The sequence below is a fragment of the Oenanthe melanoleuca genome, chromosome 2 (assembly GCF_029582105.1).
Source record: "Oenanthe melanoleuca isolate GR-GAL-2019-014 chromosome 2, OMel1.0, whole genome shotgun sequence".
NCBI classification, from domain to species: Eukaryota; Metazoa; Chordata; class Aves; order Passeriformes; family Muscicapidae; genus Oenanthe; species Oenanthe melanoleuca.
In genome coordinates, this window is record NC_079335.1 from 20,696,608 (window position 1) to 20,723,093 (window position 26,486).

General features: G+C 41.5%; 1 protein-coding gene across 6 annotated transcripts in view; it reads right to left on the minus strand.

Annotated features, from left to right (window-relative positions):
* GRHL2 (grainyhead like transcription factor 2) overlaps nt 1-26,047 on the minus strand; it is a 65,284-nt gene extending 39,237 nt beyond the window's left edge. For 2 of the 6 annotated variants that reach the window (XM_056485249.1, XM_056485245.1), the window contains exons 1-7: nt 24,197-26,047; nt 12,245-12,434; nt 9,267-9,334; nt 7,374-7,758; nt 4,900-4,952; nt 2,392-2,548; nt 20-131 (exon numbers count right to left, since the gene is read on the minus strand). In XM_056485249.1, coding sequence (XP_056341224.1) covers nt 20-131; nt 2,392-2,548; nt 4,900-4,952; nt 7,374-7,758; nt 9,267-9,334; nt 12,245-12,434; nt 24,197-24,216 — 985 coding nt within the window. In that variant the 5' untranslated portion in view covers nt 24,217-26,047. Of the gene's footprint in view, nt 1-19; nt 132-2,391; nt 2,549-4,899; nt 4,953-7,373; nt 7,759-9,266; nt 9,335-12,244; nt 12,435-22,106; nt 22,258-24,196 lie in introns of all 6 variants that reach the window. The other 4 variants (XM_056485248.1, XM_056485244.1, XM_056485250.1 and 1 more) reach the window with 3 other exon arrangements.
* Between the last annotated feature and the right edge of the window lie 439 nt (nt 26,048-26,486).

A 26,486-nucleotide genomic window follows, 5' to 3' on the forward strand; every position in this document is an offset into this window, starting at 1 on the left:
GAGATCTTCTTCCACTCACCAATGTCAAGGACTCTCTGTTTAGCTGTGTGCTGCCGGGAATGCCAGTACTTCCAATATTTCAGCTGTTCATCTCTGTTTTTATCCTCACTGAAAACAACCATGACCACACTCTATGAAAAACAACACCAGAGTCACATTAGTTAAAATAATTAATAGTCAGGAACACAATAATTAAAATCTCCATATGCCTCTAACTCTGATCCACCACCCTCTCCCAGTACTTTGGTTGTAGAAGACTGGGTTTTAATCAGTCCAATACTACAATGTACTTAGACTCAGGACAGAAGAAATGAAGTTGCAAAATAATGCAAGGCCCAGGATTATGTTCTTGATAGTCGAAATAAAACTTAATCATTTTCTTAGTTTTAAAAAGTCAGCTTCACTGGCTAAAGGCAAGACATCTTCAGTTTAGTATATACAGTCCAAATACCCTTTTTGAGAGCAAGACTCTTGCATATATGTGTTTAATGACAAATTCAGTGTACCTATTTACTGAATCTTTTTCAAGTTTTCAATTCACGTTTTGAATTCACTCTGTTAAATTGTGATTCAAAGGAAACAGATTGAATTTTTATGTAAAATTTTATACAAGCAATATAGACTTTTTGAAAAAGCCCTGCAGTAGGCAAGCAAAACAACACAAAACAATGAAAGAATGACCACACCAATTAAAATTAAGTGAAAATAAGTCACAAAGAACAAAAACTTCACTTTTAAATATCCTATTTTACTTTCACCCTGAGACAGTAAGCACATAAAAATCACTATGAAGCTGCTTTATAAGCCAAGGAGGTGGATCAAAATTGATTCATCATCTGTGTCCCCCCACACAGCCACCACCATAACCTTTCATGTACTCTTTGTGACCTTCTACATCCCACCTATAAAAGCACATCTTCCATGTCTATCTAGCCTCTCCACGGGCACGAGACATGGAGTACACACTGTGGAGGAGTCCTGGGTTATGCCTGTACCTGCTGGGTGGACGTTGTGTGTGTGGCCGGCCAGCTGATGCACTAACCAGAACTGGCCACGCAGCCTCGCTTTTCCACTAAGGACAGCACTAATGCTTTTAAAAACCACTTACAGGGAACTTGTAGAGGTTTAATACCTTCAAAACCTCTTGCCCCTCTGTTAGCTTTGGATTGAATTGGCAATAAATTCAACAGTCACTCAAGTAGGGGCCTGGCAAACAGAAGACGATTGTGAAAGTTGCACATGGTTTCACAATCTTCTGTCAACTACATCTTCCAGAAGGATGTGGTCTCACCTCTCCTTTATAACTTCCACCCTTCTGCTGCAACAGCTTCAAAACTCATGTGGCAGTGCACTGAACCAGGCATATGAGGACTGGTTTTCAGTCAGAGCAGTGACTTCCTGATTCCTGTTTCAGCTCTACAAGTGCTAGAGCTGGAACCACAAAATGGGAAGGAATGGGTGGCAGGGAAAGAGATTATACAGCAACAGAGAAGTTTTAGATCAGATTCAGCTAACAGCCTCATGTCCTAGGGAAACCAGGCTAAAAATTAACTTCTAATTCAGGTTTCCAAATCATTGCCTCTGTTTAGGAAGAGTCTCTCTAAACTTCATGTGGGATAGAAACATATAGGTTGTTGTCTGCTTCACTGCTCACATTGACTTTCATTGGTTCCTTTGACTAAAGTCAAAACATTTTTAGAGTGCTTCATGTATTTGGATGGGAACATTTTTGCAGCCTCATACATATGCAGCCCTGCCAGCTTCAGGGTAAAATTTACAGGGCTCATTGTTCATTCCAAGGTTACTGGGTTAGGATTTGTTAACTCAAAAACATTACCAAGGAAATCAGGAGGTCCATTCACCAGGTAGATGTTGCTGAATACACAAACTACAGTCATACACACAGAATCTAATTCATTTTGTTACACTTCTCGGTAAATGTCAAGGGAAAGCTCACACTTATACAATTAAAATTATTTAAAATTTATGGCACAAATGATGGCTTCAACTCTTCACATTTACTCTGAAATGCACTGGAAAGCAGCTGATGAAGTTAAGATAGACTACACAGTAGATGTGGCAGATCTTGGACTCTTTGCCTTATTCATGGCAGCAAGTTCACCAGTGTTAACTGTATATCTATGTAATCACCATTCTGCCAAACCATAAAGTGAGGCTATCACTAACTCATAAGATCACATTCTGAAACAACTAGACTGCAAAACATTTGTTACCACCATCAATAAGGTGCTCTCCCTCCTTTACATTGAGCATGAGAATAAGCTTGCTCTGATCTTCCCCCACGAAAAAAAAAAAAACTATAAGCCAATCACCACAACCATATCTATCTGCAGAGCTCCATTCCCACCTAGGAAAGAAAAGGGACCATACCCTGACTTTGCTGATGGGATGCCGGAAGCATTTGTTGTCCCCCGTCTCGCTCAGGGTGATGGCATAGAACTGTCCTTTGTTCAAGTAGGTCATGGGTCCCTCCCCTTGCTTCTGACGCAGAGACTTGGTGGCTTCTAGTGTATACTGAAAAGTGCTGCTGAAAGGACAAGGAGAGAAACACCCACAAAATCCATATCACTTTCTCCTATTCTCTTTCATTATGTAATTATTGCATTGCATAAGGCATAAGAAGCTAATAACAAAATTCCAGGAAAATGTCACATAGCAATTTAAAGTTGCAATTTTCTTTTTTCAACTTCATCAAATCCCACAATCAAGCGTAAAACTATCTGGACTGTAAGTTTCTTGGATCAAAGGCTATATCTGTACTTTCTCTGAAAGAAACCATTATGAGTTATAAGACTGTGTACCCCACAAAGAGGGGATTCAGTATGATCTGCACAAAAATCATCAACTCGACAGACATTTAAACTTAGAACTGTTGCAGAAAAAGAAATAAATAAATGAATAAATTTTCAAAAAACCCAACCAGAATAAAACACGTTACAAAAGATGGACATAGAGAACGGAAAGTCCAACTGCTACTTTCAGCCACAGTTCAAAGAAGGAAGATACAAAGATAGAAAAAAAGAAGGGACAGTAAGTTCATTTGTTTATAGACAACATAAAACAAGGGTTTTATAAGCTTTCTCTTCAAAATTGATCAGACTGAATGAAGTGACAGCATTTAGCTTTATCTTCAATCAAGTAGCCTCTCTTCAGAAAAATACCAGGGAAAAACAGTTTCTGTGTTGAAATTTTAGATCTTAAAAAGACCCTCCTTCAGAAGAACTTTCCAACTTCAAAGCATTCTCAAACCAGGAAAAATTAAGACTCAATTAACTAGTGAACTGTTAGCTGGAAACAATTCTCGCTAAGCCTCTTCAGCCACCACCTCCAATAATGGACGTGAACAATAATCCAATAAAAACGATGCCTGCAGCTCCTCACATTCTCTGAAATGAAAATAATGTTGATCTTGCAAAAAAACCCAAAAGACAAGAAAGCAAATTTTGTTCAAACTGCAAACTAAGGAATCTTAATGCAGAGTCCTCATGAACTGGAGATACAGTGGAAGCACTTTCACTAAGGTTTGAATTCAGCAAAGTATTTAAGCAGTGCTGGAGCAGAACCAAAAGAAAGAATGTGTGCTGAGAAGGGCTTAGAATGATCAGACACACACAATGCCATAACAGAACTGTCTACACTCTGCCAAGGGCTGGTCTTCTGTTCCCTGATATCCTGTAGGTTTCAGGCAAAAAATATAAATCCCAGACACCTTGCACATGGCTAGTTTTGGAGTCTCTGTGCAGTACCACTTGAGAATTTTCTTCTTGTTTCCAATTGGCAAGCAAAGCATGCCTTAGAGTAGGAGGATTACTCTCACTCTTAAAACTTATTGCAGTCACTCAAATTGTTATAAAACTATTCTGAACCTCACCATGAGTCCCAACTAAACCCCTGTGTAATCACTAAGATCTTTGAGCAGGCTTCCAATTACTTTCATATTTACCACTTCTTTTTTCAATCTGGAATTCTCATTTCTGAGCCTCCCACTTCCAGTTAAACTATATACATCTTTCCTAGAAGTTTTCTTAATGTGCGCATTCAGAGGTCTCATTCTTAATAAGACCTGGGCTGTAATATTAAAGACTTAGATGTGTGAGAATTGGTAACATTACCAATGCTTCAGGATTCAATTTTACAAATGTTCAGTGTAGTAAGTGAGCAGCTTTTGCTAAATATCAGTTTCATATCTTCTATATATATAGAATGATATATAATGACTCAGTTCTGAGTTCACTGCAGTTAATGATTGTTTTAACATCCTTCAGAAAAAATATCAAGCTGCAAGGAACCTTCACCACAGTGGCAGATCCACAAAAACTACGTAGGCATGTTTCATGATTCTAAAGTGAGAGTCATCTCTCAGATATAAACAGTACTATTCACAAGTATGAAATAAAACATCAGTTTAAAAACTTTAGTGATTATAGTCTTTACTAGATAAAGGCAGTCTGCATCGTTTGCTACATACATATACAACAGTATTCTTTTCAAACTTTATTCTTTGAAGCTTTTGGACATATGACTAGTGCATTCTGCCATCCTGAAAAGATTTATCACGACCTGGCTGTGAAAGCTATATTCTTTTACCTGGGGAACCTCTCAACAATTTTCATCTTGCATATACTGGGCAGGGATTGGGAGCTTCAGGGGAATTATCAGTTTGAAGCAATGCTGAGGGAAGACACTAGATGAAGATATAAACTGGTCAGATGCGAGAGCTAACATGAGCAAGAGAATCAGGGGAGACTGATGCTCAACAGCATCAAGGGAGTCCTGCAGGTAGCCCAGGGTGAAGAAAGGAAGGGTGGCAAGTGGACACAGGCCCCCAGTACATTCCTGCCTGATGCCAGTCAAAACACTGCAAAGCTTATGCCGTACCTTGTTTGTTCATAAATATATTCTTCAGCCCCCACTGACACACTCCGATACTTCTGAAAAATAAGACCAAATAAATACTGTTTGATAAAATTGAAATGCAAATACCAACAGAAGTGTAACTATGTTTATTTAAAGACAACTCAGAAGAAACCATCGACCATTTAAAACTCAAAATACCTAAAATGTGGAGCAGATATTAATATGCTAGTCACATTTTACATAACGTTAGAGGTTGATATTGTAAAGAATGCATAATTTACTTACCTAACCTCAAAGAATTTGTTTGTACTATAAAGAACTAAGACACTAAGCACAGCTAAACAAGAAAATTAAAGAGATGAGAACAGTATATTTATAACTGTTAAAATTGTATCTGAAAAACGCAGCAAGCGATTGACCAAAGTGTCCACTACCACAGGAATCTATAAAAACTCCTTCAGTATAACACAACTAAGTCACCCCATAAACGTTTTGAAACCATTTCTAAATATGAATTTATAATGTGTTTGAAAATTGAGTAAGTATTACAGCAAATCCAAAGCCAGTCATTCTCACAAGTACTTAGGAAATACTTTGCAAGCACTTATGAAAACTAGTAAGAACAATTGCCTTCCTACTTCTAAATGCTAACTTTGCCTAAGTGTCTTTTGGTATGTTTTGACATTTTGCTTCATGGTTTCCCCACACCTGCTCCATCCAGCTGTGCCTACACAATAGTGGCTGAAGGAGCAGCCAGAGCATGGCTGGGCAAAGCACATCCTGGGGTTTGGGCAGTTGAGAAAAACAGAGACAGGCTCAGTGCTGAGTGAGGCCGCAGCAGAGTGGCAAAGCTCTTCCTGCTCCCATGCCACTTGTGTGTAAACATTTGGGGCTAGAAGGCCACCAAGAGTGGCACACATCTTCCCTAACAACTACAGCTGGGGACCTAGTGAATGCACTTAGAAAACCACTCCACCTGCTTAAAGCAAGCAGATTTGAACAGATTCTTTCTTCACAGACTGCACAGAAATCCTAGATGACAAGTACTGCACCCTGTTATTAAGCAATCATCTTAAAAACAAGTAACAAAACATTACCATTGCAACAAAATTATTATAACACAGGATTTGGGATGCAAAACCAACATATAGATGTAAACTTCCTTTTTACATAAAAATTTAAGAAGTCTGTATGTTTTTCAGCTCTCTGCACAGGGCAGATGCACTATTTGGGAACCTCTCAGCAGCATGTCCCAGAATAAACCAATGTAATGGAATAATTTTGCTACAGCACCCCAGGGAAAGCCATGAGTATGGTACCAGAAGAGCCATTTACTACTAACAAGTAAAAATAGCGGAAATAATATTATTTGATAATTCAGAGCAGTGTCTCTAAGCCAAGGTTTGAGCATACTGATTTTACCATGGAAAGCTAGATTTCTTCATTATTTACTCTTTTAGTTGAGTACACGCATTCTCTATCTGAAAACGGATTTCACCCCCAGACATCCTGGATCTGTGTTGCTCATGGAGACAATGTACTTTTCTATAATACACATACACAAACACACAGTCAATTTCTCATATACTCAATCAGGGCAGCTCAGCCTTAACGTACCTTGCCTCGTACTTTTGTTACATTTACAACTTTGTAGATCTGGGAGGAGAAAAACTCTAGGGGAGTTTTACCATCTAATATCTCTAATTATTTGCAGAGGTATTGTCAGCTTTAAATTGCCATTACCTTTCTACAATTCCAACTTGTTTACATTATTCTGCAGCAAGCAAAAGCAGCCAGAGAGTACTTACCATACTAAAGCTGACTAAAATTACTTTGACTCAGCATAACTGTAAAATAGTTAGAAGGAGCTCTCCTTGCCTTTTTTCTCCTCGTTCCTGTACCTATAAACGGAGTGGTTCCTTGCCTGTTGAATTCTCTGTTCCCCTCTATTTGTCTAATTCTGCTACCTTTTCTTGCTTGTGTTGCAGAAGAGAGCTTAGTGCAACAAACAGCTTCCGAATAAATTACTTGGGTTTATCCAGCAGCAGAGGCTATTGCTACTCATTTGCATTTTCAAAAGGACATCTAGAATTTCTGTTACAAAGTGGCCATTTCTTACTGTTATGAATAGGTCTGAAGGTAGGTCTTCTAAATGGTAAATAAATCTTTCAGAATAACAGCTATCTTCCACTTGACACAATATCCCCAAAATCAAACAAAAAAAAAATCAATATTCATTTTCTCAGAATTCTCAATAAATATCTTTAAAATTGTCTTCTGAAATGCCTCATGATGTTTCCCTATAATCAGAGCACAGACTGATGGGAACACAGCAAGGAGTAGAAATTAATTTGTTGACACAAGCATCACTGTTCCTCTAATGGCTCTTACGGACAGTTCAAATCTCCTTATCTTGTTTACAAGCTCAAATATCCTTATCTTGTTTACAGCTTTTTATTGCATTCTTAGATGCTAATTTGAGGTGGAAAACTTACTTCTGTTCCTCCATCTTTGAAGGTGTCACTGTAGGTACTGTCAGGAGTACTACGCTGATCATCTTTAAGATAATTTGTGTGGGGAGCAATGCTGGACACTTCATATGGTTCAAAGATAACTCCTCGGTGCTCCTCATTTTCTCCTCTTGCATAGTGTGTTTGTGGGGTCATAAAAACAGGGGTGAATTCCTCTGCTTTAACCACAGTCACTGTGGACCCTGTGATGGGCGTTGAGCTCCCAGACACATTTGTGTTGTATTCCCTTTTGGATGACTCCAAAGGATCCTGGTTCAAGGAAAGGTTAACTGGCACTGTCTTCAGGACTTGCACACGGTTCTCTCCCCCACTTAAGTTATTCTGAGATTCCGTGGTATTAAGACAATTTCTGTGAGACAAAATCAAAAAATGTTATGAACTGTGCTGATAGAGGAAATCTCTTCCTTAAATAGCTTAATGGTCTTAAATGTCAGGGAAGAAGATTTTTCAATTCTGATAAGCCACTACCATAAGAAGCAATACATCAACAAACACTAGGCAAAAAAAATTGTGAGGCAAACAGAGACGTCCAGAGCTCTTTAACAAATGGGGAAGATAATGCACTTGATTTGACTTGTTACAACAAATGCTGGGTATCCAGAGTTGCTCTTGCCTTAGTTTATAATTTAGATGAAAAAAATCAATTCAGCAGTGCAACAGCCTTTAGACACAAAATAAGAATAAAGAGTAAGGCAGAGCATAGATTAGTCACAGTAGATATTTTGCACATGAAATAGGTAGAATATCAACAGCAAAATTAATATGCTGGTGGCATGCCACTACTGTTTGCTTAACTGGTACCAATGCTGTTCTAAAAGAGCAAGCCCAGGAATTCCATTGTAGCAGAGTAGATCAGTAACTATAGTGGCTGCAAGGTAACCTCAGCAGCATTCCCACAGCTACCCACAGTTGCTATTGAAAGTAATCTGATTGCTGATAGTAGTTACAGTGACATAAAATAGTTAACTCATAGAATTTTTAGTAGATATAACACTGCTTTGTTTTCAACCCAGGAGAAATGCTCTGACACTACGGTTCCTCTCTCGGCTTTCCACTGAAGGCCAGTTTTGTCAATCACACTCAATTCAGGAATTGAACATCAGGAATTTCTCTGGTGTTTGTAGAAGAAAAACTGTCCAAAAACCATTTCATAGCCTATTTTGAAACAGTAAATTTATACTACTACCTATTGAAACAATCACCTTATTAATAGCTAATGGAGACCATCTAATGCTGTCACAAATCAGCTACATTGAAATAAACCTTGCATAGCTCATCTCTGTCAATTTTATACAGAGATACCTTCCAGTATGTAAAAACTTCATTGCTTTTGCAAAAATATGCACTTTTAATTTCTGCAGTTCTTAATAGGAGGCATCATCCTTTGACTCAAGTCACTTTTTGGCCTACAGAGAAGAGCTGAAAATCTGAGAGAAGTGAGAAAAACTGTTTCTGTATTTGCTGGGTAGATCCTAATTTATGTTAAATAAGACTCTATAAATGAGATTACTGAGGCCAAACTACTCACTTTTTGCCCTACAACAGGAAAACAAAGAACAACGGCCAATAGCTGACTGTCAAGATAATCTTATTTTACTAATCTCAGCAGCAAAACGACACCACCAAACACAAAGAGTGAAACTCTCAGCTACCTCCCAAACTGCATGTTTGAGAATACTATCCATTTTTTCTAATCAATTAGAAGTAAAAAGGAGTAAAACGTAGTTTCCAAAACAGCCTTCATTTTTTTAGGTTTTGAAAGTAAACCATAAACCCCTCAGACTCTCGCAGATCCTTCAGTTCACAACTGATCAATACTTTTGTTAGCTGGGTGTATGATTTTGAATAATACTGTACCTTTTATCTTGGTCTTCTTGATTATCACTCACTTTGTTAACAGACAACAGCCTTTTATCTCTGGGAACCTGAGAACAACACCAGGCATGGGGTCAGGTAAATGCAACTGTCAAGCATTTGCAACTTCAGACTGCTCTACTGCAACTACTAGAGAAATGTAACTAAAAATGTAACAGTGTTGTCTAGTTTACAGATGCCAGGAGCTGCTTTTCTTTGGGAGGCTGATTGTGAACAGAAAGATAATTTCCAAAGAAAAAACATAGGAATTGTTTTCTTTTCTATTTCTTGGGCACACCAGTCAGGAGCAAAGCACTCTTCTTCATGTCCTATCTTTTGAATATCAAGCTAGTCCCAACTATCTCAAAATCAAAGCTCTTATTATTCCAAAAACACATGCATTTTTTACAGAATAAAACAAGATGAGAAGGAAGCTATCATGCTTTGATGAGCTCTGCACCAAGACCATTTTAGCTCAAACAAAAAAGGCTTTTCAATTAAACCATAAGTGCCAGGTAAGTCCTTCTGTTAGAGAGAAGCCTGGAGAGTGCAGGATTCATACCTAGGGAAAGTTTGTGGACCTTTCCCTTTCCTAGTACGGGGACAGGCCAGGCATGCTGGTATGTCATCAGAAACACTGACTTCTGCTTTGTTGACTACATCAACAGCTCTGAAAGGTAAAAACCCAGTCAAATCTGGCCCCTTGACAGACTCAGAATTGACACCGATTGACTTAAAAGATTTGCATTCCCTGACACAAGCACAGATATGAAATCACCAAGGGCAAAGCTACTGCCATGACAGTATTTTTCTTCTCTTGCTGAGACATTAATTTGGGAACTAAAACTTCTAATCTATCTTTTACACAGGAAGACGTATACACTCCATCACAGCAATTAACTACGGATTAAAGAGTAAGAATAGACCTAAGAATGGGCTAAAGCCATGCTTTTTACTTCTAAACATTTTAAAGAAACATCAGAAAAATATCTGATTTTAGAGAAAAAGCAGTATTACAGTGCACTCCAGTAGCCAATGATAACATCAACAATAACTGCAAGACAGCAGCACAGTCACAGAGTTCTATCCAGAGCTGTTCTTTCTTTTAGGGACATCCCCTTTCCCTGTTAAAATCCTGTTGGTTAAAAAAACCTCTTTCATTTATTTTTCGAACTGGGATAAAAGCCACAGTTGACATACATTGATTCCCCTTTTAAGATTATACATTTATCTCTGAATGACAGTCTATGTATAGGTAAATGCCACTACAAGAAAAAGGAAAAGTTAAATAAACCAAACAGTGAAATTCAAATAATTCCTACTGACTAGAAAAAGTAATTCAAAAATATTATTCAGCATGTCAGAACAAATGAGCCAGATTACAAATAAGGACAATTCAAGAGTCTGGTGAACTGGAAGTCCTCTACACTTCCACATTACAGCACAGAGGTTAACCTTTAAGTTTGTGTTTGAGAGTATCAACAAGAGTAATAATTTCTTCCCTATTTAAGGCAAAAATAGTTATGACTGAATGCTGAAAATAGTTTTTGGATGTTAATCCCATCTTATTCCATCTGAATCCCAAGTCTTTTGCAACTGCCTGGAACAAGGAGCAGACATGTCTTTTAGAACATGGTTTTGAGAAAAAAAAAAAAAGGGTTATATTCTAGTTTTAGTACAAAAAACCCTCAGATTAATGAGCTGCTACATACAAAGGTATTACTAAGAAGCCAATACTCCAGATGCTTATATACAGCCTTAATTTTATATAAATCCATATTAATTTCAGACTCTGGCACTGTGGTAACTACATCAAGCAGAGAAAAGGATCTTTTTTCTTTCTCACTGGGAACAGTTTTCGCTACTGACAACATAAGCAAGGAACATCTCTTGAAACACAATCAGCAAAGCAATTAAAATAATATTTAACCATAAGGTTGATATATATACAACCCCTTCTCCTGAACACTCAACTAATATCACAGAGATTACAAAGAGGAGTCCATTCATTAAAAGCATTAATATTAATAAGTACTAAAAGCAAAGGTTTTAATTCCTATTCCTGTTATTTCATCATGAATTACAAGGGGACCTGGCATTGCTGTGCTGGCTTTCAAACATCATCTGTCCAAGGCAGCCATAGATGACTTCATTGTTCATTTCACTGCAGCTATTTCATACTCCAGTGCTTGGGATGCAACACTGATTCTGTTTGCAGAGTACCAAGGGGTCAGCATGCATTTCAGAATGACATTTTTGCATTTATTTCAGAGATGCACTCTGTAGGACTCTCCTCTGATTTCAGCAAAAAATCTCAACCATAGCTTTACTTAAGCACTATGAAATACATATATATTTTTAAAAATGTTACCAAAAATCATATATAAAGCCCTGGCTTTAGAATGTGACAGACTGAAACTGTGTCAGGGTTTTTCTTGTAAATTGACTTAGATCTCTGGCTCTGTGTCCACCTCCATTTCTGTCCTGCAAACTTCCAGTGCAAGGGCTAGACCTCACTGTATGTTTGTATACAGCCTACTGCAATCATTATACAAACAAAAATAACATGGGAAATTGTCAGATGAGAGATACCCCAGTTAAAGAGCAAACTAAAACATGTGTGGAATGGACCAGAAAAGCAGACAAATGTACAGATGGACAAGGCCTCCCAATTTACACTTTTTAAAGAATACTTCAAGTATCATCCAATCTTCTTGCAAAGGAAGAAGAACACTATGCTCAAAAAGAAAACATAGTAGAAAATTTAATATGGAAATTCTGATACTGCTTTTTTCTCTCCAGAATTAAATACATCAAAACTGTTTCAGATGGGCCTCCTACAACAGAATGGGTGCACGATGGAAACATTAGAGAGAAAAAAAAGATGCAGTGACTTCTGTTTTTGAAAACTGGCTCTTTTGATGCCTCTTAGAGTGGTCCCTACTAGTGCAGCAGGGAGGGATAATGACAGAATTACCTACTTTATAATAGTCATACAATAGGCCAAGAGCAGCAGCACTGTCCTCATCACCATTTATGCTCATCATAGCCTTGGTAGCTGCTGTTAGGGGATTCTCCAAATACGACTTCCAGGCTTCATCTTCACTGGTGTAGGCTCGTCTGGTGTTGAATGAAGTGTCATTTGGCACTAAGGCCACAAGTCGCTTGTTACTGCATAGACAGGAAGAATAAAATTGTGATCCAGAGGGGATTACTTTATTCACAAGGCATGGTAAAGAACATCAAATACCTCAATTAAAGTTATACGATTACATCAAGCAAGCATCTCTGTATTACACCTGGTAACAAATATTTATCAGTATTAGCGATCTTCAGTACTTAAAAAATTTAAATGTGTGCAGATATTGTGATAATAATGCAAATGCAGTTTTACTAATATACAGATAGAGCAACACATATTTTAAAACTATTTGAAAAAAAAAATGAAGCAACAATATAAGAACATTTTGCCCCAGTATTTTTGCTACATGTACATGTGATTAGGGGAAAAAAAGCCCCAACATTTAACTGACATAAGACATGAATGAGAAACAAGAAAAAGCACCTAATACTAATCTAGGGTTCACCCAAACAGAGTACAGTTCAGTATTTATTAAGTGGGTACACTTAATTCTCTGCTTTTAGAATGCAACCTGTCAGTAATTTCAGGGAAGCTTTCTGTAACAGGACATGAGCAGTAGGTCCAGTGGATGGAACAAAAGTAAATATATTTGGTCTCAATTCACATTTTATCATTCACCACATCTAGTTATAAACGTATGGTAACACACACAAGACCATTAGTGAGTGGCATTTGCAGCAAAGCAGTTTCCTCCAGCCTGAAAGTGGTACAAACTGACCAGTGCTTGTGTATACTGCATGAGAAGCTGCTGCACCACAGCTATGGCTGAAATTTCCAGTATAATGGAAACATAGATGAAGATAATAGCACCTGCTTCTGCAAACTGTTCAATAAACGTATTGATAAAAGAACTGCACTTTAAAATATGTTGCAGATCTATTACATAAGATAGTAGGCAAACAGATTAGGCATGGGGAATAGTAGAGTGAGGGGTGTGCTGCTTCATGGGTGTTACAAGAGCACTGTGAAGAATTGTGGTTCGAGTTACAAGTCTGACAATGAAACTTTTAACACATTACACCTTACAAATTTGAAAGCTACAGAAATGGAAGAATAACTAAATTACCAACTGTACTGGTACCTGTCTTCCACATAAAAGCCAGTTTAGTAGTCAGTCTCCTCTTTCTGCTCTGCCCTACCTGCACCAGTGCCACCTCCACAGATCTAACCCAACCAACTGCTGCTGTTGCACAGAGAGTGGCATTTAAACTGTGCAAACAAGACTTGTATTTGTTTTCAGAAACAGGATTTGATAAAAGCACAACTGAACCCACACAGTAAATGCTCTTGGATGCTGGGAGCATGCCTTGCCTGGCCCCAAGCTGCAGTGGCCAGCAGCAGGCTGGGGCATCGCCAGAACTGCCCTGTGCTGCAAGTCCAACCTGCAAAGTGCGTGCTCCAGTGTTTAAGGAAGAGGAGAGGGATGGTGGAGATTATAATCTCTATGGTACAAAGCACTGTTTACAAGTTTCTTTATTTAATGAAAAACAAAATAATCCATGTGGTACACAGAGCACGATTTTATGAGCTCTGTGGGGGAAGAAAGCATTTCATAGCTTCATATCAGAAAATACATCCAGCTACAGTGCTGACTCTATTTTCCTTTCATATAGAGTAACTGGATTTTTTTTAGGACCCTTCTGCCTGGCTTTTGCTGAAGATTTTTTGTTCCTCTTGTTTTCATGTATACATTTGTGTTGTTACAGGTTTGCTTCAGCAAGTGAAGCTGAGCATAAATTAGGAAATACAGAGAGAACTGCTTGCCCTTTCAATACCTTATTGTTACCAACTCAAATCAGATTTGCAACAGCCCTGCTGTTTGTGCCAGAGGTAGCTGAGGGCCTGTTTCCACTCTGGAGTAGTGAATTCTCCCTGGCTCAGAAGCAATTATTCCAAGCAAGGATTCTCCTTTCCTCAACAAAGCTCCCCTTCAGCTGTTTTTAAATCCAGGCTGTTTTACCGCATGGGCGGCTGCCCATTGCAATGCACAAAATCCCGCTCACCTTCTTCCTGTAGCAATCTTCCCTTAAAATCAATAACTGCCTTTTGTTACTCAGAGCACTCACAGCCCTGCAACAGTCATAACTGGTTTATGAGCACTACAGTCAGACAGCAAGATCCCTTTAAAAACACACCTTCTATGGCTTGGGCTGTGCTTGTCTGTAAAATTCTGGAGGGGAGGAGTCAATCTCTGCTGCTCTAACTTAGCCAAGATGATCTTAAAGCAATGACCAGAGTACAGTCTCTCAGAAGTGTATATCTGATTGTGTTGGGGATAAGCCAAAGCAAAGGGGATAAATGCTCTAGAAAGAGCAACCCAATAAGTAAACAGTTGGGATGGTTTGAAAGGCACAGGTGCACAGACAGAGCCTTCCCAACATCTTTCCAGAGCATATTTTTTCTAAAACCTCAGGTTTTCACATTTGAAAACTAAGTATCTGTCTCCTCTGCCTTGAGAGATGGTCTGCAGCAAAATCAACTGACACACTCATTGTGTTTACTCTCCAAACAGACTGAAACAATAGCACTAAGAAAAATAAAAAACTTCCTCATCACCCCTATCCCTGTAATCAGCTCTGTGGGAGGTTAATGGTCAGAGCTAATTATCATGATTTAACATAGTCAGTCATTTCAAAGATTATAGCCAAAGCAGTCAGCCAAAACAACTGGGCTCACTTAAAGAAAACTCCATTAAATAACGCTGTTCAGATGAGAGGGAGAGTTTCTCTGAATAAATGAGATTTGTGCATGCACACATATTTTCTTTCCTTTTTGCACATCTACTGAACCTCCTTGGATGAAATGTGACAAAGGTAGCAAAGTCCTCCATAATCAGAGGAGATAAATACATTGTATTTTAATATAGGCCAAGAAAACCCAACATCTGAGGTGAGGCTCTACATAGATAAGCTCCCCATGTCCTGTCAGTCATATTTCCATGACAGGGCAGCCCCAGGACAGCTGGCAGCTGCTTGGGAGGAGAGCAATTCTGGTGGTACTGGGACCAAGGGTGACACCTACGAGTAATCTCACTGTAGAGCGGCTCTGACCATCCCAGCAGAAAGAAAATCCTAATTTGGAGCCTGCAATTAGGAGATCCATAGATCTATTAATCTTACCAAAAGCTGAAAATCCATCAGTGACCACATCCACCAAGAACCACACACTTAAGGAAGAAAGATAGGCCAAGATTGCAAGACTCCCACTCAACCTGACCAGCCACATCAGCAAATATCTGCTGTAGCCCCAGTCACACCTAAAAACCTGCTAAAGAGCAGAGAACAAGAGCAACCCCTGCTGAGCCCATTCCTCACCCGGCCGGCCCACCACCCCTCTATCTGGGAGTCAGGGTGTGTGCTAACCAGAACACAGCTGTGAGCCAGGCACTTGTACAAGCTGAAAGCACGCCCTGATTTTATCACGGAGAAAAAGCTGAAGAATTCAGGATACTTTGTGTGTAAAAAGTAAACGTTTCCTTTCAAGCTACCACTTGAGCTCCCCCACGAATGCAAAATGTTTCCATCGTTTTATATCAAACAGCAATAAGTGTGCGAGAATGAAAGGTATTTTCTGGGCAATGGTCTAGCTAGGACCTAGATTGCTCTGACACCAGAGCAACTTTATGTCAAGACTAAACTTCAGGCAGCCTTTATTTCACAAAATGTTTTTTTTTTCTCCCCACTGCTTAGTAGATATTTTCCTGTTCATACCATCCAAAATAATTTGTATGTTTTCATAAGACATACATCAATTTTCCAGACTAACAGCAGCTACAGTGATTTCTTGAATTCTTTTACAATTGAAGATTATGGAATTTTATAAAAATTTACACGTGTACTGTATAAATATAAAGATATCCAAAACTTCGTTTCATTTCAATTACTACAGTTCAACAATGTAAACTGGAGAGGTACATCGTACTTAACATCAATAAATCAGCTAAATGGAAAGGGCCAGCCTTTCAAGCTCTTCCTCGGATTAAAGATAATGAACATACAACAGCCAGCCCTTTAGGCTATAAAATCCTACTACAGGCAAATTCTCACCCAACTTGATGCAATTTTCGAATTAGCTTACAATGAATCAGAATTGCCCATTAACACACTCATGAACAGTGGTAAAAGGCTTGGTGATTAGAGTTTCTTTTTTATTCAGAAAAAAGATGTCCTGCCTGCCAGTCTCTCAAAACCTATTTTGATGCTCAAGAGCTTTCTCCTGGATTTATAAAGTTCAAGCACGGCTCAACTTCTCAGCTATATCTGCCACCGAGCACAGAGCAGACCGATGCAGTCATGCTGCATCAAGTACATCAGCATCCTGCTCCATCATATGCTCATCCTCTTCCAGTTGCCGCTAGTGGGAAAGAAAGCCTCTTCCTACCTGCCCCACATCTTTTGCTTTGCCCAGGAAATTCAATCCTGAAATCCAAAGCAGATTGTTTAGACTGCCAAGGTAGGCACCTAGCCCAGGCATTTCCATTTTTTAACTATGGGGTGTTTTGTTTTTTGTTTGACATTGCATTTGTTAAAAAAAAAAAAAAAAGTTACAATCAAGCTGCTCTATGAATACACCCACAGACTTCTTCAGCCCGACAATGCAAGAAGACCTTCCCCTCCCTGCAGAGGCTAGGGGCCATATGGGAACACACATGACTTGTGTGTGAGGCAGGAGAACGGGAGAGGTTCCAGCTCCCAGGTTTCAGCCTGCCCATTCTTACACAGTGTGATAAGGGCACCAGGCACTTCTGCACACAACGTCTGCAAACTGCTCCCTCAAGAGAAGGGATACAAAGCTTTGGTCTGTACAGCTGTTATAAAGCATCCAGAAATTTTAACACTAGTCAAATAACTGGAAAAGGCAAGACAGACTCAAGCCACCCTCGTTCTCAGCCCAGCACATCAAGGCCTTAGGATACTTATCATAAGCCCCTTGTTAATTGCATGATAAGGTGACCAGGGCAACTGTCTCCAATCTGCAAATGCTGGGAGAAACACAAATTCTAAAACAAGCTTCTAGCCAAAGGGAGGGCTTCTGCTTGCACACAGACATGCATCACACACCATGGTGCATTCTGGTCTTTCCTCCAGTGTACAGTCAAAGAAATGGTGAACTTGTCGAACACCCATGTTTCATTTTGTGTGACAAAAGGTACAGGAGCATACTCTAGACACATCCAAGAACCAGAAAAGAGAGCAAAGTTCCCACTTCGGTTTTGATACAACTAAGGAAGGCAGAATAGGATCATTTACAAACACTTCAGTACCTCTCAAACCCTCCCCAAGTTTATCTTACACTTACACAAACCTTACTTTAGCTATAAGACAACTATAAAACAGGTCTAGAACAGATGTTCATGCAATTTGTCTTAGAACTAATGCACATACATGTGCATTCACAGGCATAAAATGAAGTACTATAACCATTTAAAATGCAGGACAGATCCCACAGAAACTGAGTAAGTTAAACTTCAGATTCCAGACCATAAATTTCTGCCTGTGCTCATTACACATAGAAGTATAAATCAAAGCTAGTCCTAGTGCTTGAAACCATTTGTTTCAAAGACTCTAATGTTAGTTTTGGCCTAAGTTTACTACCTTCAGAATATTAATCTGCCTACTTGACATCAAGTTAAAAACATAACAAAACAAAAAAACAAACAAACAAAATACCATGAAAAAAACCCCCCACAACTTGTGTGGCTCATTGCAAGTTTTGATTTATTTAGTCAAAAAACAAAAAACCAAAAAAATTTGAGACTTGTCAGGTTCTATGGCCAAAGGTATAATTAAATAATCTGCAATATTGTTGTTGCAATTAGATAATAGGGTTTCGTTAAAGCTACAAAGGAGCACAAACATTTAACGAACAGGAAAATTATGGCCCATGTGTCTCAGCATTTTGTCTTTCATAGCTGACAATCACACCATTCCCAGAAGCACAAGAGGTCTCCAAAATATACCTAACCCAATCCAGTGGCTATATGAATATACAAATTAATTGAGAGTGAAGGGGGGGAAAAAAAATAATCAAAGCATTTAGACCACCAGGAAACAAAAAGGTAAGATGCCCTCTGGCCCAGAAGTCCATACCAAGGAAAGAACTCCCATTAAAGAGGCTGAGTCATTTTGCATTCTAATGAATGCAAGTTTGGGACTCTTGCAATTTTGGGACAATTATACTTTTTGAGCACAAGACAAATCTGAACAAGATTACACATGTGAAATGATTAAAAGAAATTATTTTACCATCACTAAACACTCTGAGAGGAAGTAAAATAAGATATTAAGAAGAGCAACAATGAATGGCAAAACAAACTAGTTTAACAATTAGATGCCTAGTAGTTTTATTTGTTTTTACTCTGAACCAAAATAACTTGAGCATGCAGTAGTGATCAAGAGATCAAAACAAATAGGTGATTCATTAACATTGACAAAAAATTATTTTTAACTACGTCAAAGCGGAAGTAAGAAAAAGAAATCTGACACTAGGATTAAATACATACAATAAATGTCTACTGAGGACTAGTTCAAGTAAACAATTACTTACTCTGGGACAGACTTTTCATACCTATGATTTCAAAGACTTTTTCTTGTTTAACTTGCAATAAAATATTATTTCTACCAGACAATCTTTTGTTACTCATGTACTAAGACCGTTGCTTTTTTATTTTTTTAATCAATACAAAGTCTCAAAAAAAGGACAAGTCTCAGCACATTTGTAAAAAAAAAAAAAAAAAAAAAATCACTGACAGACATCTCAAAAAATGAGGAAAACCTGAAGCTCACAGCATTTCTGCAGGAGCTGAAAGAGTTGATCAGAATTAGCAATTATTTAGCAGTTTCATGGCAGGCCATGCTGTTTTCCTAAGAAGAGTACTTCAAGTGTACATAGCACCCAAGGTTGTTTTAGCTGACTTGAAGCAGCAAGAAGCAGGCTGTAAAATTAAAAACAGGTCATGACAAGGCTGCACAGACCTCCTGCAATTTAACCTGACCCTTGGCCCTGTGGTCCTTATTCATTCACTGCTTCCACAGAGTTAATGGAAATGGAATAGTTACTGCACTGATAGCACTGATTGCTGCTTTTTCAGGATATTAAATCTTTTATGCAGTCCAGAAGGAAAACATTAATTCAACGAGCAAACCCAGGAGTCAAGATTTCCCACAAATATTTTTTATAAGCATGCTAACCCACACATATATTTCATAAAACTACTTAAATACATTATTATGGAATATAATATTTCTTCCCCAAATCAGAAAAATTAACAAATCTATATATAAAAATATATAACTATAAATAGATAAATACATATAAAATAAATCTATATATATAATATATATAATCTTTGATGTTTGAGACATACTCACAATCTATAGATATATTGCTATATTTGACTTCACAGTTCAGATGTACTTAATATGGTCTCCTTGGTTAAATATTTTGTAAGCAACCATTGTCTTTTCTAGGATGTCAGCACTGTAGAAGAACAGAATAGTATCCCTGTATGCTAAGATGTCTGAAATAATTACTTCTTTTTAACTAGCTAATACTGTCCTAATCACAGATAAAAAATAACTAATGAAGATTCATCCCAGGATTAATTCCTAGATCAGCATTTGAAAGTGCTATTTTGTGTATGTACAGAAAAAGAATAGCTTAATTGGCTGCTTCCTAATAAAAAAAAATACTTAAGGTAACCACTACACTGGATTAATATTTGTGAAAACGTTTGCAATAAACGTCAACTGATGTAATATCACTTCCCCTTCAGACGTCCCAGCCAAAACAGTGACGATGATGTCCCTGCTGACCTTTCCATAGGGAAGAGGTTATGTGATCATTACAATCAAGTTAAAGTGACCTGGGAAAATCCCCTCCCTCCTTCTCGGCTTTGATCTTCAGTCAGGTCTCAGACTCCAGCACCAGAGAGGCAGTAGTGTAAACAGCAAGCCCAAACCATTTGATACTCTTACTCCTCTCAGTTAAACTTATGGTTGCAAGTTCTATGAGGTTCTGCACACTGATTTTACACCTTCCTTGCACAAAAATGGTTTTCTAGGGAACATCTCTAACAGCATGTCTGCCATTCAAAAAGCACAAGAACTAAAAACATCTAATTCCTGTTTCTCCGTTCATTCCCAGATGAGTAACACTTTCAAAAATTAATATTACTGGAAGCCCTATTCAGACAATTGGCTGTGGGGGGAAAAATATTAAGTGATTTGTTACCTAATTGCTACTTAACTGCTGATGAGAAACGTTTGACCCTTAAAGAAAAAAAAACTAAGAACAAAACACAGAATCATATTGTAAATTACAAACTCCCTTTGCATTAAGTTAAATAATAAGAAGACAGTAAATTTACACACTGACGACAAAACAGTAAATCAAAACCACCCTGTGAAGAGTAAGATCAATTTCTGCCACGGATACTACCAAGCAGCAAGCTCATGTGAACATGCCTCCACTGACACATGGGAACAGGTCTAAACCCATTCCCACCTACGTGCTTGCTCTCCACTCGGTTATTTACGTACAAGCACATGCTCTGCTGCAGACCCAGGCTGCCCCAAGCCCTCCTTTATGTGGGCAGTCTGAGCATGCCCCAGCTCCCTGGTGTCCTGAGCAGCTCTGCACACCCTGGGCTGCTGTTAGACCTACGAAACAGAGTGGGAGGGACACACAATTCCTTCTGCAGAGGTTATAGTTTGAACAGTTATTTTCCTAACACCTGCCATTTGCTTGCAGTCCCTGCTGCATATGAACCCAGACCGATGAAAAATGGATGTCAAAAATAACCTCAGCTCTGAGCCAGTTCTTTAGCTGCACAACAGCTCTACTGACACAGCTGAGAGGGTGGAACAGAGGTAGGAACAAGTGGCCACAGCCTGCTTAAATCGGTATTACCTCTGAAAAATGCATGTGCAATCATGCCTTATCTCTCCTGACCCCAGAGGTTGTGGAAACAAGCAGACAAAACCCAGCTTAGGCAGAAAGACTAAAGGGAAAGACAGGGAGATAGGTGTACTATCTTAAGGATAATCTCCCCTTCCAAGCTCCTCAGTTAGCATGAGAATAAAACACCTGGTTCTTTAGCATTTTCACCTAACTGCCCATCTTCCTCCCTTAAAGCACTAGAGAACCTGTTTCTACTGCTCCCTCCAAAGAGGGACACTGCAGGCAGCCCTGTGTAGTAGTGCAGAAGGGTCTATCACTTCTCCAGAAATGCCAGCAAGTCGCACAGAATGTATTGTGCCACATTTTCTATACTCCCTCCCCTGCTTAGTCCTCTGCACCAGCATTTTAGTCGCACAAGCACCACAAAAACACGTCCAATGACTCTGACAAATCAACTGACTTCAAAATAATGAGCTCCGCTCTCCAGTCTTGCCTGTAGGGAAGATCTGGTTTAAGTAAAAGAAAGGCCATGTGGAGAATAAAGTACTCTCTAGATTAGGTTCTAATTGGATATAATTAGAACCTTAAAAAAAAACCTTCCCATGCAAACTCCTCACACCAGCCTATTATCTTATTCCATCTGGTCATCTCTTCTGGAAACAAATGTATTTGTCTTCTCATATTACACTTGCCTATAGAGAGAATAGGGGAATTCTTTACTCTCCATTTCCTTCTCAAACTCTTACCTATCACCTATGAATTTTCTAAACACCTTAACCAGAAACAGATCACAGGCATACCTGCAATGGAGCAAGTGCTGTTACTTGAGGTTGCATGCTCTGCACTGCTCTTAAGTTCCTCACAGTGGTAACAGCAGCAGCACTACACAGAGCAGGGGATGAAGAGCATTAATCTCCAGCCTCAGTAGCTTACACGTTTGCCATATTGTTGCTGTTGGAAAGGAAGGATAGTCCAGTATCTCAGTAGCATCCCAGACCCAGGGGGAAACCACTTTTGCCCTGGTGTCTTACATGAGTTAGGCTTCTTCTCCACTGTTTTTCTGATTCGAAGCTGACTATGGTGTGAAGTTGCTCTTCTGACCCCCCCTCCATATTCCCCTCCCATTAGCTGCCCTTGATCTGCCGCAGCCTGGTTTCTGGCTGCTGAAACTACTGGCAACTAGGCTTAGCCAGGAAGTACCTTACAGGCCCCTTTCACCTTCACACCACTCTGGGACTCCCGTTGCTTTGGGATGGCCTCTATCACCGCTTATCAGCTCTTCCACAATAATTTCGTTCCCCTCTCAACTGAAGGGCTGCTCTTTCAGCCGCTCCTTCACTCACCCGTACCCCCCAGGGCTCTGTCCTTATCCCCTTCCTCTCACTTTAATCATTTACTGCTCTAATCTGGCCACCTAAGGCATTAGTTCTCATCCCAGCTCAAATGAACTCCTAAACGCCACTCTCAACTCCTGCCCAAACCACTTTAATTTCATGTTTGTAGCTACCTTCGTACAACCCCACCGTCAGCTGATGATTGAAAAGGCCAGGTCTAATATTTTTGTTTAATCTTTCCCCTCTGAACCGTCCTGGATCTTCCCCATCCGGGGACCCACCCCTGCTGTGTTCTTTTGTCGGGTAATCTCCTTCTTTCACTCTTTGACAGGCAGGCTGTCACCAAGCCTCTCTCCAACATCAGACTCCTCCTCTCCACCTCCTTTGGCACAAAGGCTCTGGGGAGCCCAACCAGGGCTGGCGCTGAGCAGCACCAAACGTAGCCGAGCTCACACCCGTGTTTGGGGCACTCCTACCTGCACCGGGGCAGCAGTCAAACAAAACACCTCCCGCCCTCCATCTTCCTCACCCCGTAACTCTGGCCAGCCGCCTCCTGCAGAAGCGCTAATCACCCGAGCAGGGAAAATGGCCTTCCCGCCTGGCTGCCTCACGGGCTCTGGGCGCCACGCCGGGCCCCCGCCGCCATGGCGGAGCGCGGCACGGCCTGTGCGAGCCATTCCCCGGGGTGAATGACCGAGCCTGGCCCGCTCCGCACCGGGAGCGGATCACGGGCCGCGCCCTCCGCGCCCACCGACGGCGCTGCCCGTCCCGGGGACACCGAGCCCAGCGCTGGTCCCTCGGCGGCCCGGGGAGCGCCCCGCACCGCCGCTCCGTCCGGCCTCGCCAGGCCAGGCCTGGGCGGGAGAGGGGCTGCGGCGGGCCCGGGGTCGGCAGGAGCGGGAGCCTTCCCTCTCCTCTTCATCCTTCTCCTTCGGCCCGCTACTGGGAAAGTTACTTTTTAACTCCGCCGGTCTCCGGGCAGCCGCGGGCCCGCCCGGGCGTCCCGCCGGGAAAACAAGGTCAGGACGGCGAGGCAGAAGGCGCCGCATGGAGCGGCCGGGAGCACCTGGGCCGAGGCGGGGCCTTCGTGCCGCCGCCCGGGCCCCCTGCCCCGGCCCGGGGGAGAAGATGGCCGGCCCGGCCCTCCGGGGATAAAAGCCCTTTGTTGCGCCAGCACAAAAGCCAAGAAGTACTTTACGTCCGAGGCCTTCGGCGGGCGGAGGCCGCTCTGCTCTTCCAGGGCCAGGAGCTCTCTGTCACGAAAAGCGACCCTCGAGGTGAGGGGGGAAAAAAACCAACCAAACAAAACAACACAAGCAAATAAATAAAAAACTAAACTAAAAGGGGAGTTAAACAACTAATCGCGCAGCCCCAGGGCCAGGCAGGGAGCGAGGTGCGGACATGAGGCGCAGCCTCTCCTCGGGCGCTCCGCAGGGTCCGTGCCCGGCGCGGGTCCGGAGGGAGCCGAGGAGCGGAGCGGCCCGGCCGAGGGGAGCGCGGCCAGCCCGCGGGCCGCCCCGCGCAGCGGGCGCAGCGGCGTGCCTGCGATCACTTACTTGTCCGTCTCTTGTGACATGTTTGATCCAATGAACTCTCTCCCCTTTTCCCGGTGCCTCCGTCTGCCTGGCGGAACTGGACTTTCAGGTCTGTGCAGGTGAAGGTGTGCGTGTGAACGCCCGGGACGGCAGAACCAGAGCTACTGGTAATTCTGCTTTCCTTGCCCCCCTCTCCCGGCTCCGCAGCCAGCCGCCGAGGCAGGACAGGTAGAGCCCCCTCCCCCTGGCATGTGGGGAGCGGCGGGGCTGGGGCGCCGGCGGGGCTCGGCACGGGAGAGCGGCCGGGCCGGGCGCGCACAGGTAACTTTCCCGAGCGGCGCTGGATTCTTTCACTAAAGGAGCGGGGAGAGGGGCGAGCCGCACGCTGATTGGGCGGCGCGGCCGCCAGGTGCGCTGCCATTGGCAGAGGCGCGCACAGGTGAGGAAGGAGCCGCCGCCGAGCGCCAGGTAACGAGCGCACCGCGCGCCCGCGCCGGGAGGCACCGCGGGGCCGGCGGCGGGAAAGGAAGGGAAGGAAAAAAAAGAAGAAGAAGAAAAAGAAGAAGGGAGCCGGCGCTCCGGCGGCGGGCAGTTCCACCGTCCAACAACGCCGCCCTGCCCCGCCGCGCTGAGGAGCGAGGAGCGGCGCGGGGCCGCGGCTGCCGGGGAGGCTGAGCCTCACCCGGGGCTGCTCCGCGCCATCCCCGGCTTCGCTGGCCTGCGGCTGCCGTCCAGTAACGCCCAGGGAGGTGTCGCCCTTCGCAGAACAGTTTGGAAGATGTTTCTTTTTTTGGGTTTGGAGACTTTTTGACCTTTTTTCCCCCCTTTTAATTTTTTTTTTCTTTTGGCGTTACTACGGTTGGGACCAGCTGAGTTTGACATTGGTGAATGTCTTTCTGCAGAAGGCACCTCACGGCAGGAGGATAAGGTGGTGCCAGGTGATGACGCCCACTGTGTAGATCTGAGAGCTGATACCTGAACTGGGGGGGATGTTGATGATGGATGTTGAGGGGTCTGTTTTTTCAGCTGGAAAAGAATGGGAAAGCTGGAATGGAGCGTTTATTGAGGTTCTGTCATGCAGGGATGGAGTGGAGAGGACTGTAGATCCATCAGTCACCCTTCAGCCCACTACAACCGACTGTGTGCTTTCCCAGAGGAGCAGAGTGGGTTTACAAGGGACAGCCAGATCGGGCTGTGGGGCAGCAGCTTTGACCCTGATGGAGAAGGTGGGGGAGGCAACCTGCTTGGCTCAGTTTGAGACACGCAGTGGAAGGGTAGCACCGAGCCTCCCATCTGCTATCACCCACTCTCAGTCCCCATTCCTCCATCAGAGACAGGCCAGGACTGCATTAACCCTTTCTGCTGCCACCTGCCCTCTGGAAACAGCTTTCTATAGTAGGCATCCAACTTCACTGCTGACAACCTCTGCTGTACAAATCGTGCTGAATGTGTAAAGAATGCACCAGTATGTGGGGTAGACCATTATGTTACTTATCTTTGCAAGACAATTACCTAAATTATTTCAAACCAATCAAATTTATAATGTCTTAGGTGAAGGGAATTTTCCTTTTTCTACATTCAATTTCATCAGATCACAGAATACACTGAGTTGAAAGGGATTCCCAAGGATCATGGAGTCCAGCTTCTGAACTGGGGAATTTCCTTTGACAAGGGAATGTAGTAGGAGGGATATTAATGGAAATTCATGTTTGTATAACCAAATATATATGTATATACACAGACACACATACATGTATAAATATGTATAAAACATGCTATGGTCTGGGGCCTTATCTTCCTTTACCTACTGCTGCAGTTGAAATCAAAGTTGATTTTGCTAAGTCTGTGATATTATGGGATCACAATCAGGCACAAATATCTATTACTGGGTGCAATTCCTTATCTGTGGTCATAGTAACTAATAAAATCAAACAAATTAGTATAAATCGGTTTTAAGTCAGCATAAACATAGTTCCATTAAGATTTATCACTTAAACTACACAGAATTAGAAAAATACTTTACCTAGATCAATGACCCTTTGATTGAACACAGGATATTAGTTAGCCATTGTCTCTGTCCATTCACCAGTCACAGGAAAGAAGCATTATACAATCTGTGAATCCAGTGAAAAGTTGCCAGTGTGGCCATTATTCATGGTGATGCTTGTATGAATTGTTTTGTATAGTACATTTTGAGGAAGCTATAAGGCTTCATAAAACACAAGAGAAACAGAGTAATTTATTCATAGCAAATGATGCAGTCATTTTGAACACAGAATTTTATGTAATCTTAAAATAAGTTGCACCTCTC